The 18,354-nt window shown below is 28.5% G+C and overlaps 4 protein-coding genes, 1 long non-coding RNA gene and 1 pseudogene across 7 annotated transcripts in view; 5 read left to right on the top strand and 1 right to left on the bottom strand.

The window, feature by feature from the left end:
- Positions 1-18,354, bottom strand: part of LOC136998380 (uncharacterized) — a 32,834-nt gene that overhangs the window by 11,524 nt on the left and 2,956 nt on the right. Inside the window, exons 4-10 of the long non-coding RNA XR_010888935.1 lie at positions 17,472-17,652; positions 15,358-15,697; positions 15,069-15,277; positions 13,941-14,184; positions 7,272-7,376; positions 3,557-3,754; positions 2,973-3,126 (exon numbers count right to left, since the gene is read on the bottom strand). This is a non-coding gene — a long non-coding RNA (uncharacterized lncRNA). The remainder of the gene's footprint in view (positions 1-2,972; positions 3,127-3,556; positions 3,755-7,271; positions 7,377-13,940; positions 14,185-15,068; positions 15,278-15,357; positions 15,698-17,471; positions 17,653-18,354) is intronic.
- Positions 92-2,316, top strand: LOC136998378 (uncharacterized). Its single transcript, XM_067350955.1, has 3 exons — positions 92-1,161; positions 1,376-1,774; positions 2,185-2,316. The coding sequence occupies exons 1-2, from the start codon at positions 392-394 to the stop codon at positions 1,491-1,493; spliced, it is 888 nt and encodes a 295-aa protein (XP_067207056.1). The 5' UTR covers positions 92-391; the 3' UTR covers positions 1,494-1,774; positions 2,185-2,316.
- Positions 4,084-7,076, top strand: LOC136998369 (uncharacterized). Of its 2 annotated transcripts, none has more exons than XM_067350941.1 (7): positions 4,084-4,148; positions 4,517-5,311; positions 5,604-5,703; positions 5,791-5,898; positions 6,177-6,332; positions 6,451-6,534; positions 6,628-7,076. In XM_067350941.1, exons 2-6 carry the CDS (start codon positions 4,524-4,526, stop codon positions 6,493-6,495), a joined length of 1,197 nt encoding a protein of 398 aa, XP_067207042.1. In that variant the 5' UTR covers positions 4,084-4,148; positions 4,517-4,523; the 3' UTR covers positions 6,496-6,534; positions 6,628-7,076. The 2 variants fall into 2 exon arrangements, with proteins under 2 accessions (XP_067207042.1, XP_067207043.1); XM_067350942.1 differs by lacking the exon at positions 4,084-4,148 and adding an exon at positions 4,158-4,350.
- On the top strand, positions 8,136-9,209 carry LOC136998375 (uncharacterized; annotated as a pseudogene).
- LOC136998372 (odorant receptor 94a-like) lies at positions 11,739-13,734 on the top strand. Its single transcript, XM_067350945.1, has 5 exons — positions 11,739-12,385; positions 12,572-12,671; positions 12,824-12,928; positions 13,224-13,382; positions 13,473-13,734. Exons 1-5 carry the CDS (start codon positions 11,844-11,846, stop codon positions 13,521-13,523), a joined length of 957 nt encoding a protein of 318 aa, XP_067207046.1. The 5' UTR covers positions 11,739-11,843; the 3' UTR covers positions 13,524-13,734.
- Positions 14,469-17,476, top strand: LOC105678927 (odorant receptor 85f-like). Of its 2 annotated transcripts, XM_067350939.1 has the most exons (6): positions 14,473-14,875; positions 15,168-15,964; positions 16,115-16,214; positions 16,332-16,439; positions 16,846-17,001; positions 17,094-17,476. In XM_067350939.1, the coding sequence occupies exons 1-6, from the start codon at positions 14,873-14,875 to the stop codon at positions 17,142-17,144; spliced, it is 1,215 nt and encodes a 404-aa protein (XP_067207040.1). In that variant the 5' UTR covers positions 14,473-14,872; the 3' UTR covers positions 17,145-17,476. The 2 variants fall into 2 exon arrangements, with proteins under 2 accessions (XP_067207039.1, XP_067207040.1); XM_067350938.1 differs by lacking the exon at positions 17,094-17,476 and having other exon boundaries at positions 14,469-14,875; positions 16,846-17,087.

Here is an 18,354-nt window from a genome sequence, read left to right as displayed (position 1 = left end):
GTAGAAAGAAAAACGGTGATCCTATTTCCTCTTGGTACAAACAGTATGATAGTATAATTTAATGCATAACAGTGCATATTGTGACAATGCAAATCATATATTAACTCAAAATTTAACAGAAACAATTGCAAAAAATTTATGGTATTTCGTTTATCGCTTCAATTTCAAATTCTGATAAAACCACTGTGCTACTCGGAGTAGTAATTCAAGATACATAATGAAATGCGGATATTCGGCTGTCTTTTCAATAATAAATTCTGCTGAAAGAGCTATGCCTACTTCGCTGACAATAAACACAAAAGAGGAATATGTGTTCAATACAGCATTATGAGAGAGAAAAACTTGAAGTGAAGTAAACAGAAAGTTGCACAATTTTGACTGTTGCGTAAGGATGAGCATGGACTTCCAAAGCGTAAATCCGTTAAACATTCGACTCAACATGCTTTCGGGTAATCTGTTACCGATGAATGAACATGACACATCATTTTCGTTATTCTGGAACATATATAGTGCCTTTGTATGGATGACTCAACTAATCATAACAATCGCGATAATACCTGGATGCATCTATGTGCCGATAGAAAAGACTCTGAAAGACGGCATAATCTGCTTTATAATTTTCATAGAAATATGTTTTCTAGTAATACAGTTGCACGTTTCCAAGAATTTATTACGTCAATTGATTGAGAAGCTAAATAATATTTTGTACGTTGCCGATGAAATAATGAAGAGCGTCGTGATAACGACTTTGAAGCCGGTACAGACTCCACTCAATTTCTATCTGTCTGGCGCGCTGGCGGTAATAATTTGGACTTGTATGCCATTCTCATTAATATTCAAAAAGGATCTTTTCCACTATGAGGATTACAGAATTCCTGCTGCTTTCTCCAGACAACCGTTTTCATTAAGTATTTTTTTGCTGGGAAGCTTCTTTTTAATGATCAGCGCTACTTATATGTTTTTAAAAAAAGCCAGTGTGGACGTGTACATGATACATATGATATTGATGATCACGGCTCAGTATCGATATATTGCGATAAAATATGCGATGATATTTCAAGGAGAAAATGGAGACAGTGAACAAACATATTCGGCTGAAGTTGAGCAAAGGAAAGAGAAAGAGATAAGAGCGTTGTGTCGGCATCACAACGCTCTAATTGAGTAAGTATCTCAAATTTTTTATCTCTTAGTCATTTTGTGGCTATATATTGTGACCACTCAATGTTTAACTAATTAGTGTTTATCCAAAAAAATTATTAAGTTAAAATATTTCAAGTTCTTGTTCTGTAACATGTGTAAAACATGTGTAAAATTTTTTAATATAATTTTTATTGCATTATTTTATAAATATTTTAGAAATATGTTTTTTTTACAGTATAACTTCATTGTTGAAACGAATACTATCGTTAAATTTAAGTCTAATATACATAAACAGCTTTTTTCGTTTCTGCTGTATGGGTATCGCGTTCAGTACTGTAAGTAGCAATTGTTAATAATTTCTTCAATATTGTGTTTTAATTTTTGTCTGGAAATTATTTTTGTATTCACATAGCACGAAACTCATTGTGCTTCTGTATTATGACAAATAATTATTGATTATAATATTATTGATCTTTACGTACGTTTTAAATAAATACGTTTTAAATTACATAATTTTAAATTTTAGATACCTTCGGTAACATATTTGGAAGGAATTTTAATTATTATGTTTGTGTGGGGGGCAGTAGTGCAATTCTATATTTTGTGCTTCTGTGTGCAGCAATTACTAGATGCGGTAAGCTTTATTACAATATAATTTATTTTTGTTATTTCCTGTTTTACTTCATTTCTTTTTAATTTATTTGTTATAAAATCTAAAAATGTTTAAATCACTACGAGATTGATCTTTGATGTACATATGATATTCCTAATACACTGTCATAACTTATTTTTTTTCTTTGGTAAAAATAACAATAACGTAAATTAACTTAAAAATAGTTAATTAACGGCTAGTATAAATAATCTTATCAGTATATTAATCAGTTAAAAAAATTACTACAAAGTATATATGTGATTATTTATAATGTAAAATTATTCTAACAGAATAATTAGTATTAATTTTATACGAAAAAATGTTTGCTTTTATGAATTTTTCTAATAATACTCTTAAATTATGAATACATGTTTTTCTTGTATGAAATTTAGAGCACGGAAATAACAGATAAGGCATTTCATGAGCAATGGTATCGGCAAACATCATCGATAAAACATATTTTTATGTTAATAATCATGGCTAATAATTTAGAATGTAAACTTGCAAAGTTGAAAAATTGTAATCTTTCTTTACCTTCATTCACAACGGTAATATTTTTCATATTACTCATGCATAATGTTTGTAACATTATTGTGTATTATTAATGTCATTTTTCAATTTTTCTAGATTTTAAATCAATCGTATTCGATCGCCGTTTTGCTTTTAAGAATGAAATAAAAATCGAATTTTGTTCAAGTATCAAATAATAATTTCATAAAAATCTATATATGTATCAATAATGATAGCGCTATGTATGTGTAAAAACTATAAAAATGGTAATACTAATCACCAAAATGTACAACGTAAATAAAATTATTTATTGACATTAATTATAATTTATATATTTACTTTATTAAATTATTGTTTATTCTAAAATAAAACTATATTAAATGTTTAATATATATTATAATTAATTAAAAATTTAGAATGTTATCTGTACAATATATACATGTTTAAATACAACGTCAAAAGAAATAAACATTTGTATTAGTAATATACAATTTAAATTTATTACTTTTTATGTTTGCGTTAAATAACTTAAGTTATATTTAAATTTGTCTTTTTCAAATATTTTTATAAATATGAGTCATCATATTATTGAGATAAATAATTAAATAAATCAACAATTAATAAATATTAATAAATACAGAATGTGTTGTTAAAAAAGAAAAAAACTCACCTCAAAAGTCTTCGTTATGCACATCTTAATATCTAAATATGTAGATCGTGCCGAAAGCTGCTGTTCTAATTTATCGCACAAAGTGTAATTTTCCATTGATAGTTCGTGCAACGGATAACGCTAGATACTGCAACGTTCTCTAGATTCCGTGATACTGCAACGATTAACGGTACGACATAATATAATGTCTATGTAGTTTAATGCCAATAACAAAATACATAATAAAAATAGCAAATTATATTGGACCATACGGCGGCATGTAAAAATAATATCTAATCTAATGATTAACTAATTAAAAACTTGGTATAGAATAAAAATAATTAGATCGTTATAAAATCACAAAAAATCTAGTTTATCAAAAATATTGTATTTAAATTTTATTTGCATAAGCATTTTTTTGCATCTAATAGTCCCAAAAATTTTTCAGGCAAACTCAAAATACTGTTCTTAGTTATAAAAGGAATTTATTATTAACAAAATTATGTGGTAACAAGAATACATTTTTTAACAGATAGAAAAATTATTTTAATAAATAATAAAGAAAGATACATCATCAATAATAAGATAAGCTCCGAAATACTTACAGAATAAGGTCAGCATATCAAATTAGTATGTCATAGACCTCTCAGTTCGACCTCTCTTTCCTCGATGATGTGCGTGCGACGTACTGTCAAACACTGTGGTTTCTTTTGCGCCCTACGGCGCTGCATCGGTCAATGAGACATAATAATCATTCAGAAGTCCAAATTACAGAGAAGACTAGAATTGTATTCATTCCTGTGCTGTACGAAATAAATAAGAAGAATCAGAATGCCATCAAAATGATATCGTGATATTTATTCATATACTTCTTCATTTCTTTACACTAGTAGTACAACAAAAGTTTATTTCAAATATCATGAACGGAAAAAGTCGCTATATTGCATTATTTATAAATAATCTATCGTGCAGTAATAATCATGGAACAATCGACAAATGCATGAAGAGAACAGTACAACGGCTCTGTCATTGGTAGCAATATGATAGTATAATTTATTAATGAATAAAAGAGAAAGGATAAATTCAAAGAAAGTATTATCATTTTATTATTCATGAACAACTTTTGCAAATAGTTGTCAGTCATACATTCTTCCAAACAAAGAAAAGCATGCATGGTGATAGAAACGTAAAACAGAGGTGAATATAGATGTAAAAGTTGATATTCCCTCTCTTATTTTTGTTATTAAGACTTTGTCCCGTAAAGAGTATGCATATAGCAGTAGTTTACAAAATTTTTGTATTAAAACGATATTGCTTAAAATAAATAATTGTAAATCAGAACTAATTAAGCCGAGACTTTAGCAGAACTGATTGTATCAATAAAATAGTTGCAGATGAAGTAAAGAAAATATAAATAAAGTTTTTTATAGATAGTTAATTTTTTTATTAAACGAATATCATAAAATTCACATATTTGACATCATTTTTGCCACGCAATTTTTCTATTTCAATTATTAAAATTTTACACACGGAATTTCATAAAATATTTTTTTATATTTGAAAAGCTAAACCATGGATTTTCAAAGTGTAAATCCTATAAATATTCGGCTAAACTTGATCTCGGGCAATCTATTGCCGATGACTGCTGACGACTCATCATATCCTACATTTTGGAAGATATATAGCGCTCTAGTGTGGTTGCTCGAATTAGTTCAAACGTGCGTGCTAATTCCAGGATGTATAATGACTCCAAAAGAAAAGGCTCTAAAAGATGGTTTGATCGGCATTGTAGTCACCATTGAAGTGCTTTCGTTCTTCATTCGAATTTACATGCGTAAGGAACTGGTGCTAAAATTGATTCGAAAACTAGACGATATTCTGCACATACAAGACGAAATGATGAAAAGCATTGTAATGGCAACCTTGCAGCCGATGGACATTCCTTTAAAATTCTATTGGACGGCCGGCGTGATGTCAATATTTTTATGGGGTATAGGACCCTTTCCATTGATATTTGAGAAAAATACTTTTTTCTACGTAGAGTACAGAATGCCGGTTGTTTATTCTAAAGAGCCAATCTCGACCAGTGTTTTTGTGTTGGGAAATGTTATCGTGATGCTTAGTAGCATGTATATTTTTACAAAAAAAGTCGGCGTAGACAGTTACATGATACATATGATACTGTTAATAACAGCACAGTATAGATACATCGCATTGAAGCTTTCGATGATATTTCAAGATTTTAAAATTTTGGAAAATAATCAAAACAATTTTAATGAAAAAGAATATTATAACGAAACAAATTATAAAGCAGAGAAAAAGATCAAATCTTTATGTCGGCATTTTAACGCGGTCATAAAGTAAGTTAATTTGTTGAAAATTGTTGAAATACAAATGTTATTTTTCCAAGGCATTTGATTTAAAATGCATTTTGTTGTAATGTTAGAATTAATAAAAATAAAATCAATATAATTAACGTGATCGAGAAATCAATTACAACTTAAATTTAAAGTTATAAAAATGTAAAATTGAAATACTTAATTACATTTGTTACAACAAAAAAAATTTTGTTTGAAGTTAACATCTAATGTAATGTTAATTGTTATTTTAACAGAATGTTCTATAAATTATATTTTGCGTTCTTTATTTTAGCATATCATTAATGCTTAGAGAACTATTATCAGTAAACCTCAGTATAATATATGTGAATAGTATTTTTCGCTTTTGCTGTATCTTTATTATGCTAATTTCAGTAAGTAATAATTTCTAATATTTGTTATTTTAGTTTACTGAACAATCTAAATTTACAAAATAAATATATGTTTCGATAAAATTTTAGATACCTGCAGTGTCGTGGTTGGACAGAATTGTAACCATCATGTACGCATCAGGTGGAGTAGTGCAGCTTTTCATATTGACATCTTGTGTGCAACAATTATTGGATGCAGTAAGTTTAGTTTTAATATGTATATTTTTATTTTTTAATAAAACAGCATTATATAAAATTTTTTAATTGTAAAAAATTTTTGCTTTTAACGAAATATTTAGTCTTTAAAAAAAAATTACATAAGATTTTATAAAATAAATATAAATCTGTTATAATTTTATAGAAGTCATTATATAATGACTATATAAATTTTTAATTGCTTGCATTAAATTGCAAAATATTTATTATTAATAAAAATTTACTATTATGATAATAATAATATTTTGTATCTAATTTAGAGTGTTGAGATAACGGATCAAGCGTTTCACGAGGAATGGTATCGATATGGTACTTCCATAAAAAGTACATTTATGTTTATGATAATGGTTAATAATATGGGACTTAAAATTTCAAAATTTGAAAAATACAGTATGTCTCGCACCTCGTTTATGACGGTGAGTTAATATACATACATTCTATTATTTCTATTATTTATATCGTTCTATTGTTCATGTATCTATAATATTATTAACATTTTTTTAAAATTACTCGAAATTTTGAGCAATATTTTAGATCTTAAATCAATCATATTCTATCGCATTATTACTATTCACTTGAAAGCGATATAAGGACGTTGCAACTATTATTTTATGTGCAGTATGTATATACTTTTTAGTATTTCAATAAATTTTTTAAACAAATACTTAAGAATGTGTTTTATTTTTCTAAAGATCGTATCTTTTGTTTCAGTAAGAAGAATATTAAGTAGTATAAGATTTTGAATTTGGTGTTTAAATTAAAATGTAATACAATGCAGATATTGTTGTAATACATTGAGGAAAATAAAGATTTCGTCTGTTTATAGTAACGTAAATTTGAACTTTATAATATTATATATTTTTATAATTTTTTTTATATTTTAAATAGCAGCTATAAAATTGGAATAAAACAATTATCTTTACCGACAGTAAAATTATTAAATTTATTTATGTAATAATTTGTTACGTTCTCTCCTGAATAATTTTTGTGTATGAGGCTTAGATGGCCGCAATAAACGATTCTTCTGCAGATCAATAATTAAGGTTGATCTTGCAAGTGTTGAACGGTTTGATTGTCAAATATCGAGTTAACCATTAGAAGGGTCGATGTTACATCGTTTGAAACTATTCATCGATTTTTTTTTTAATTTCGGAAATTAATCTTTATTACTGGGGACCGAACTTTGTATGATTTTAGGAGAAAAAAGTTAGAAAAAAAGCAAAATTTTAAAATTAAAGTATTTTTAGTACTAAGAATACGCTGTAAACAGACAGAAAAATTTATCTTATAAATAATAATGTGGGAGGAACAATTTGTTACATAGCGCATGATTGATAAGGCTCCGAAATACTTACAGAATAAGGTCAGCATGTCAAGTTAGTATGTCACGTCTTAATTTTCATCGATGATGTGTGTGCGAAGTACTGTCAGATACTGCGGTTTTCTTGTGCTTTAGGGCGCTGTATCAGTCAATAAGACATAAGATAATAATCATTTGAAAGTCTAAATTACAGAAGATAGCACAATTGTATTAATTTCTACGTTCTACGAAATGAATAAGATGTTTCAGAAAATCATCAAACGGATAACACGATGTTTATTTATACTTCTTCATTTCTACACTAATAGTATAACAAAAGTCCTTTAATTATCATGTACGTAGGAAGTGGCGACATTAAATTGTTCATAAATGCTGTCTCGTGTAGTAGTGTTGATTATAGAACGTGCGATCAATGTATGAGAAGAACAATACGACAGCTGTCGTTGGTAGCCATATGACAGCATAATTTATTAATGAATAAGAGGGAGATGTATGAATTCAAAGAGAGTAATGACCTCCCCCCCTCAGGATCTATAAGAAACTTTTGATACTGACAAATGTCTGTTATATATTTTGCAAACACAAAAGAGCATGTATGATGAAAGCGTAAAATAGAGGTAAACATAAACGTAAAAGTTAATATATTATTCTCTTATTTTTGTTATTAAAAGTTTGTTTGACGCGTGTGCATATAGCAGAAGTTTGCAGAACTTTTTGCATTAGAAAAATATTTGCTTGACATAAAAAATTATTCATGAAATTTAAATAAGCTTGGATTTTTACCAGTACTGTGATTGCGAATTAATAAAATAATAATCGCGAATATAATACTAAAAATATAAATTAAGTTTTATAGGTAGACATCTTTTTTTGTTATATGCAAATTATAAAAGTAACTTACATATTTAACATTGTTTTTACTACAAAATTTTTTTATTCCAATTGTTTAAATTTTACATGCTTTATTTCGCAGAATATTTTTTTTACTCAAAGAGCTAAACCATGGATTTTCAAAGTGTAAATCCCATAAATATTCGGCTAAATTTGATCTCGGGCAATCTATTACCAATGACTGCTGACGACTCGTCATATCCTATATTTTGGAAGATATATAGCGCTTTGGTGTGGTTGCTCGAATTACTTCAAACGTGCGTACTAATTCCCGGGTGTATATTTGCGCCAAAAGAAAAGATTCTGAAGGATGGTTTAATCGGCATTGTAGTCACCATTGAAGTAATTTCGTTCATTATACGAATTTACATGCGTAAGAAACTGGTGCAATAATTGATCCAAAAACTAGACGGTATCCTGCACATGCAGGACGAAATGATGAAAGGCATTGTAACGACAACTTTGAAATCGATGGAGATTCCTTTTAAATTTTACTGGACGGCCGGCATGATATCAATATTCGTGTGGGGCATAGGACCGTTTCCATTAGTCTTTCAGAAAAATTTTTTTTATTACGTGGATCACAGGATGCCAGTTGTTTATGCTAAAGAGCCAGTCTCCACCAGTGTTTTTGTATTGGGAAATGTTGTCGTGATGTTTAGTAGCATGTACATTTTTACAAAAAAAGTTGGCATAGACAGTTACATGATACACATGATACTGCTAATAACGGCGCAGTACAGATATATCGCGTCGAAACTTTCAATGATATTTCGAGATGAAATTTTGAAAAATGATCAAAACAATTTTAATACAAAAGGATATTATTATAAAATGAATTATAGAGCAGAAAAAGAGATTAAATCTTTATGTCGGCATTTTAACAAAGTCGTAAAGTAAGCTAACTTGTTCAAAATAGTTGAAATAAAAAAGTTGCTTTTCCAAGGCATTTAATTTAATATGCATTTTGTTAGAGTTAATAAAAATAAAATCACAATATAATTAATATAATCAAAGAATTAATTACAATTAAAAATTAAAGTTATAGAAAAGTAAGATTAAAATACACTTTATTACAATTTTTGCAACAACAAAAATTCGGTGCTAAGTTAAGTCTAAAGTAATGTTAATTAATGTTTTATAGAATGTTCTATAATTACATTTTGCGCCTTTTATTTTAGCATATCAATAATGCTAAGAGAACTGTTATCTGTAAACCTCAGTATAATATATGTAAATAGTGTTTTTCGCTTCTGCTGTATTTTTATCATGATGATTTCAGTGAGTAATAATTCTAATATTAGTTATTCTAAATGATTTGCTAAAAATAACCTAAACGTATAAAGCAATTTTATTGTACTGTAAATTTTATAATTAGCTATGTATTTTAATAAACTTTTAGATACCTGCATCGACATGGTTAGACAGATTTGTGGCCGTAACGTACGGATCGGGCGGAGTAGTGCAACTCTATATATTGACTTCTTGTGTGCAACAATTATTGGATGCAGTAAGTTTTGATATAATAAAATATATATATTTTTATTTTATAATTAAACTTTGTGATAATTTTATAAAAGTTATCACAAAGTACATACAAAAATGTATGACCGTTTTATAGAATTATATTATTTGTTAATAAGAAAATATTCTGATAAAAACTGAATACATTTTTATAAAATAAAAATCATAATTATTGCTTGCAAAAGAAGATAAAATTGTTACATATTTATGAATAGTAAAAATAAGCTATCAATATATTAATATTGGGTTTTTGTATTTAATTTAGAGTGTTGAAATAACAGATCAAGCATTTCACGAGGAATGGTATCGATATGGTACTTCCATCAAAAGTACATTCATGTTTATGATAATGGTTAATAATATGGGGCTTAAAATTTCAAAATTTGAAAAATGCAGTATGTCTCGGACTTCGTTTATGACGGTGAGTTTATACACACACATTCTATTGTTCACGTAATATTATTAATATTTTTGAAAAATTACTCAAAATTTTGCGTAATATTTTAGATCTTAAATCAATCATATTCTATCGCATTACTGCTATTCACTTGAAAAGCGACATCAGAACATTGCAGCTATTATTTTATGTGCAGTATGTATATAATTTTTAGTATTTGAACAAATTATTTAAGTAAATATCTGTCAATGCATTTTATTTTTCTTTTTTAATTATAACTTTTATTGTAGTAAGCAGTATTAAATAGTGCAAGATATTGAATTTTGTGTTTAATTTAAACATAATGCAACATGCAGATATTGTTGTGATAAATGATTGAGAAAAATAAAGATGTTAACTATTTATAGTAACGTAAATGTAAAATTTATAATTTAATATATTTTTATAAATTATATCTTAAATAGCAGCTATAAATTTTGAATAACAATTATTTTTAAGGGCAGTAGAAATAGTAAATTTATTTCTCGATTAATTTTAAAACTTTATTATGAACAAAATTTCAAATAGTAATCAAATTAACAACTTACATTGAGCACTTGTTTGGGATGCATAAAAATTAGATCTACAGATGTTCCATAGATTATTTTGGGAAAACTTAGAATACCAAATTTCTCCTTCATATTGCTTGCGATAGGCAGCAACAGGTTTTGCGTATCTTATAAAGGTTTTGAGGTTCTGTGACAACTAAAATATGCTATAAGATAATTGCCACTTCATATAGCACAGGGATAATTACAAGTTATAGTTGTGTTGATCCCTGCAGTAAATGCATTGAAAATTTCAATAAACCATCCTCCATCACGACGTTTATTCGCGGAGTCTTTTATGTGTCCCTACAATAGTATACAATGTCATTCAGACTTATCAAATATACAGAAAGTAGCGATATTATTGTTGATAACTCATCTGCGATGCATTCAAGTAACAATTATAGAGCAAATGTCGGCAATTACGATGAAGAAAGCGTATTTTTGCTTTGTATAAATTGTCACATGACAGTGCATAATATATTCATAAAAGGCAGGAAGAACTGCAGATGGATACTAAATTGTTCAACATATAGCTGCAATTTTCAAATACTGATAAAAATGCCATACAAGTTGATCTGAACGTACACGTGCATTGGTAGAAATGTAAAATGGAGGTAAGTGCGTATACAATGTTCCGTACATTTGCTTTAATATACACAAAAAAGAATTATTTATTCTGACGACAGTTAAGCATCTGTTTATTTTTATTGTTTGTGAAAAACGATAACTTTAGAAAAAAAATTACCTAAATCGAGCTTGTTGACGATTTCAAATATTAATAGAATTAATTACTATTAAAAATATATTATTAAAATTATAAAAATATTCTACTAAAAATCACATGTGTGTGCATGTGTTTAAATTATCTTTGGTGACAAAAAAATGAAACAAATCGATCAAAGTCTCAATTATTATGTCTTCTTTGTGACAGAGTAATTCTTATCATAAAGACAATTCCGAGTTTATGGACTTCGAGAGCATGAATCCTTTAAATCTCTGGTTAAACTTACTCTCCGGCAATCTATTACCGATAAATTCCGGCGAATCATCGTATCCGATATACTGGAAAATATACTGTGTCTCTGTATGGTTGCTGGAATTGGTTCACACAGCCACATTGATCAGTGGTTGTTTCTTTGTACCGATAGAAAAGGTCCTCAATGATGGTTTAATCAGCTTAGCAGTCATCGCAGAAATATTCTTTATGGTTACGCGAATTTATATGCAAAGAGAACTTGTAGTACAGTTGATACGACAATTGAATGATATTTTACGCGTTAAGGATGAGACTATGATTAATATCGTGAAGGCAAATGTGAAACCAATGGAGGTTCCACTTAAATGTTACTTGGCGATAGGCAGTCTGTCTGCCTTCATCTGGTGCTCTCTTTCACTCCCACTGGTCTTCGAAAAGAGTACTTTTTACTATGTCGATTACAAAATGCCGGTCACCTATTCTAAAGAACCATTCTCCGTCAACATGTTTTTACTGGGTACTGCGATGATACTGCTTGGCAACACATACATTTTTCTAAAGAAAGTCGCCGTTGATGTTTATACGATATATCTGGTGTCGTTGATAACATCACAGTATCAATATATCGCATTGAAGCTTGAATCAATATTTCAAGTCCGTAATGTGCAAAATAATTGCGGCGATTTGCCAGAAAATTATAATTCCAAAACAGATTTTATTGTGGAACAGAAAATTAAACTTTTATGTCGGCAACATAATTCTGTCATACAGTAAGTACACTTTTTAATATTTTGTAATAAAATTATAAATTACTTTGATCAATTTTATTTTTAAATACAACTTAAAATAAATTATTTTTAACTTACAAGTAATGTAATAAACTTCTATAATAGTTTCAATTTAATGCCTTGTTTTTCATATGATATTACGGACACAGATTATGTGCTTTGTTTCAGCATAACGTTAATGCTAAAGAAATTGTTGTCTCTAAATTTTTCTTTGATATACGTGAATAGCGTTTTTCGATTTTGCTTTATTGGTATCATGTTGACTAAAGTAAGTCATGGTTTTTTTTGTGTATCAATTATTTCAAAGATACTTTCTAAACTATATTGATACAATAAGTATGCAATACTATTAAATATTATCGCAAATTACAGTCAATTATAATTATAATATAGCAGTGATATGTCATCGTGAAACTTTAGATATCCGCGTCTTTGCTCGAAGGATCTATGGTCATCTTATACGGATCTGGTGCAATAGTGCAATTCTATATATTGTGTTCTTCCGTCCAAAAATTATTGGAAGCGGTAAGTCTTGTAATATAAATTTGCTTTTATATCCTATTTTATCTCTCCTCTGATTAAATACAAAAACTTATTATTCATTTTTAAATTGCTGAAAATCTTATTTCTTGAATATTATATTTGTATCCATAATCAAATAAATTCGCTATTAATTTTTATAACTACATTCAATTTTCAAAAGTATTATGTTTTATTAAATTAAATTTTAAATACTAAACATTTAATATTCTGAATAAAAAAATTAATTTAAGAACTTGTGATTAAGAATTATATCGTGCATTTTCTCGATCGAGTTTAGAGTACAGAAATAACAGACAAAGCGTTTCACAAAGATTGGAATCAATTTGGAATATCTGTAAAACGCACATTTATGTTGGTAATGATGGCTAGTAATAATTTAGAAATTAAACTTTCAACGTTTGCAAGATTCAGTTTGTCTCTGCCCTCATTCATGACAGTAAGAGAGATGTTTATTTCTTTTCGATTATTAGTATAACTTATTGACAGCATTTACAAACAATTTTATATAATTAAATATCTTTTTTAGGTTTTAAATCAAGCTTACTCCATCGCCCTTTTACTTTTAAGAGTAAAATGACAAATAACAAAGGCGATGTTGCTTATGTTTTACTAATACATTTTTAATATTAAACATAATCGAATTTTGTAGTCAAATCAAAATGTTAATAGTGGTAGTACGATATGTAGTACAGATGTACAGTTGTACAATAGTAATACAATATGTAGTAGTATAGATTTTGCTGCGATAGAAAGAAAGCAAATAAAAATTCTAATTCTTGTTAAAAATACGGATTGTAAAGTTTATAATTTAAAAAAATACGTGCCAAGTCTTATGACTCTAAATCTACATGAGTAAAAAAAATTATAAAGTGAGAAGTAAAAATTATCAGGCAGTATGAGGAATTAATTCAGGGAATGACTGCCTCAATCTAGAGTGAGTCTCTCAATTACAACATTTATGGATTATACAATTTTGCTCAATAAAGACTCTTACCTTTATTTAAAAATGTCTTGTTCTCTGGCACTGTCGCGCGTATATTTTCCTTGGGTGTCAGTTAAGCCTGATCTAAATGTTGACCAGAAAGATTGTTTATGCTTCACTTTTCCTAGAATCCGTTGCAAAGCTAATTGAAGCGATTATTCGCAAGTACATTCCTTTAGTGTCCATTGTATTTTACAGAGTTAGCCACAATTAATGAAGCGTTTCTCGAAGAGTCGTTGGAATCGATTTACATTATCTGTAAAATATACATTTATGTCAGTGAAGTGGCTAATAATATTTGAAAGATTAAACTTGCAATGTTTGGGAAATGTAATTCGAAAATTTATTTATTGCTTGTCTTGTGAATGCGTATAAACCCATTTCCAAATTGTGTATATTAATATGTTAATGTATCCAGCGAATGAGTCTATTGCAGATATATATGGTGATTTTATATGGATGATACGTGTATCAAGTACAATGAAATACTGCGGCTCCTGCGGCAGTCCTGGCTTCGCAAGAGTATAATAATAATGATATACTATAAGATAATGTCACTACAAAGACGCTACAAAGAAATGTTAGTTGCAAAGAATTTTACAATTGCATTTATTGCTATGCTAAATAAAACGAAGCGGACGCTTCAAGAAACCGTCACTTTTGATGTCTAATATACTAATAGTAACAAAAGTCTTTCTAGATTAACATGTATGACAATAATGTATTGTTGATGAATAATCTCTCGTATAGTAGAATGATTATAGAACAAGCGCTGACTACAAAAGAGAGCCAAATGTCTTCGAAAAAATATGAATAATTTATTAATAATCCGGATGGCGCAAAGACTTGCGTGACGATAGAAATAGAAGTAAATTTACATGTAAAAGTTCGTACATTTCTCTAACAGTATATAGCAACCCTGTGAAGCATATACGTTTTTCGCAATGGTAGCTAAAACAATTGTGCTTTTGAAAAACATTTATTTAAAAATATTATTAATTAAAGTAAATTATACTGAGATTTTTTATAAGTAACACTGAGTTATTGATATTATAAACAAACTTATTGAAATAATAAATGTTAATTTTTAACACTGATCAAAATTCACATAATAATTTTTACGTGTTAAAAAATATTTACATATTGCGATGTAGTTTCGTCGAATTTCATTGCTCGATTTTTTCGTTTTCATGTTATTCAATTTTCTGTATTTCACATAGCATTTCTTATTTATTATAGACGAGCGGCAGCATGGATTTTCAAAGTGTAAATCCCCTCAATGTTTGGCTGAACATAATCTCCGGCAATCTCTTACCGATGTCTACTGATAATTCGTCTTTTCCTGTATTCTTGAAGATATATAGCGTTTTAGTGTGGTTCCTCGAAGTAGTTCAAACGTGCGTGCTAATTCCCGGATGCTTTCTGGTACCTAAAGAGAAAGCTTTGAAGGACGGATTGGTCGCCCTCGTGGTCACTATTGAGGTGGTCTTCATGGTCGTACGAATTTATTCGCGTAGGAGTCTAGTGCAAGAATTGATCCGCAAATTCAATGACATTCTGCGCATGGAAGACGAGATGATGAAAAAAATTGTAATAGCAACCCTGAAGACCACGGAGATTCCTATTAAGTTCTACTGGACGGCTGGCGTGGTGTCCATAGTAATGTGGAGTGGCACACCGCTTGCTTTGATTTTTCATAGGAATTTTTTCTTCTACGTAGATTATAGGATGCCGGTGGCCTTCTCTAAAGAGCCGGTCACAACCACTGTCTTCGTGATCGGAAGTTTTATCATAATGATAAGCAGCATGTACATTTTTACAAAGAAAGTTAGCGTGGATAGCTACATGATGCATATGATATTGCTGATAACCGCGCAATATAAATATATTGCGTTGAAGCTGTCGATGATATTTAAAGATGGACTCTTGCAGAGTGATCGCAATAGTTCTAATGAAAAAGAATATTATTTAGAAAAAGATAACGACGCGGAAGAAAAGATTAAAAATATATGTCGGCATCATAACACGATTGTTCGGTGAGCTATTTTAGTAGAAATTTTTGAAAAAAGGAATAATAGTTTGAAACTTTTTGACTTGCAATAAAATGTAAATAGATTTATTCTATATTTAAATTAATTATTACTTTATTTTTAATCTAAAATTACATGTTATACGCTTTGTTTTAGGATAACATTGATGCTAAGTGATTTGTTGTCCTTAAATTTTAGTCTAATATACGTGAACAGCGTTTTGCGAGTTTGCGGCATTGCTATCATGGTGTTTGCAGTAAGTAACATAGTGATTTATTTTAGAAATGTTTGCGAGATGACTTAAAGTTAATAAATATCTATCAAATACCACGTATTATTATCATTTATTTCACGCATTTGCATGACATTTTAGATACCATCAACAACTCCGTTGGAAGGATCCTTGATCCTCATGTACGCATCGGGTGGAATATTGCAGCTTTACATATTGTGCTCTTGTGTACAACAGTTATTAGATGCAGTAAGTTTTTTTGAAATACATATTTTTTTATTTCTAGATTAAATATCAATTTACAAAAAATTTTAAATAATAATAAATAGGAATAAATTTATTTTTTAATTCGATTTAATTTTTTTTTTTTTTTCAAAAAGACTGCAATTTAAAAAAAATATTCACGACTTTTTGTTGCTATATTTAATCGTTAAATACGTAACAAAATAAAACATGATGAATCCGTGATACATCTTTGCGAAACTTGAGCTAATTTTTTTCTTTTCTTTTTAATTATTTTCTCTTTGCACTACTTCATTTGTTTTCTATTGATTTCTGGACGGTTCGATATATTGATCGCGGCACAGCTGACTTCTTCGGTGTCAGACGAACAGCGGACACAATAATATTAATATTTCACATATGTCTAATTTAGAGTGTTGAAATAACGGATCAAGCATTTCACGAGGAGTGGTACCGATATAGAACATCCGTAAAACGCAAATTTATGTTAATGATAATGGCTAATAATTTAGATATTAAACTTTCAACGTTTGCAAAATACAATCTATCTTTACCCTCCTTCATGACGGTAAGTCTTAATGCATATTTTGTCATTAAAGCATTTATGATTTTATTGATATTTTAATATAACTGCATTGAACTTTTTGAATAATAATTTAGATTTTAAATCAATCATATTCAATCGCGCTTCTGCTGTTAAAAACAAATTAAAGAATAAGTGAGAGTATTTTATTGTGTATATATTACATATGGTAAGTGCTTCTTATTCTCGAAAAAAAATATGAAAGTTAGTAAGAATGTATCTATACAAATAAGTTATTTTTTAAAAAGTATAAAACGCTTCAATAAAGACGTTATTAAACAATATATAACACGTGCCATCCGCATTTCTTTTAACTTTGTAAATTTATAATTCGAATAATAAAACTGAGTGCAATATAAACCAGAAAATTTATTCCATTTAGCATGCATAAAATTTTGTTTGTAATATTTTTGGCAATTTATTATTAATAGAATCAAATATAAAAGTCAACTTACTTTACGAATACTAAAAATATATTTGTTCCTTGTTCCATGAACGCGTAAGACTGTTCTGAATTTCTTCGTAGTTTGCACGTTCCAAGCTACTTCATCCAAGATACTTACAGATATCGTAATTTTATATCAATAAGACATGCGTGAAATACAGTGACATGTGGCTTCTTTGGACATCGCAAGGCTGTAACGATCAATGACATTATAAGATAATGACCGCTAGAAGAAATAATGTTAACTACATAAATTCATTTTCCACATTCACCTTTGTGCTAAATAAAGTAAAACAAATATTTTCTTTGTTCTTGATATTCTTACTTATCAATTACACAGAAAGTTCAGATATTATTGTTCATAATTTATTTGCATATACATTCAAGAGACCGATTGTTCTATGATAATCATAAAATTTTCATTCAACAAATGAAAATTACAATAAAGAAAGTGTGCTTACACTTTGAATGTAGTGCTATACGAGAATGCATAATATATTTATGCAAGGCAGAAAAACCATAAAATAGATCATAAATTGTTCAAGACATACTAGTAACTTTGAAATACTGATGGAAATGCCTTGCAAGTTCTGAATGGACAGAGCATATGCATCGATAACAACATAAAATAAAGGTAAGTAAACAATGGATATTTTCTCTTATATATAATACGTGAAAAAAAAAGAGAGAGAGAGAAGAGAAAGACTGATCCATAAGACGAGTGACAACAATTTTAGCTGAATAATTTGCTTATTATTATTTTGGGAACATTAGCTTACAATTAACAAGAAGCATTAATAATTAAGCTGAATTACGCTGAAAATGAGCTTATTCAAGATTTTAAATATTACAAGAAATACTAAAACATGCTACTAAAAATTTATTAATGGAAT

The sequence above is a fragment of the Linepithema humile genome, chromosome 3 (genome assembly GCF_040581485.1).
Source record: "Linepithema humile isolate Giens D197 chromosome 3, Lhum_UNIL_v1.0, whole genome shotgun sequence".
In the NCBI taxonomy this organism is placed as follows: Eukaryota; Metazoa; Arthropoda; class Insecta; order Hymenoptera; family Formicidae; genus Linepithema; species Linepithema humile.
Note: the sequence above shows the minus strand (reverse complement) of the source record. Positions and strands in the feature narration are given on the sequence as shown.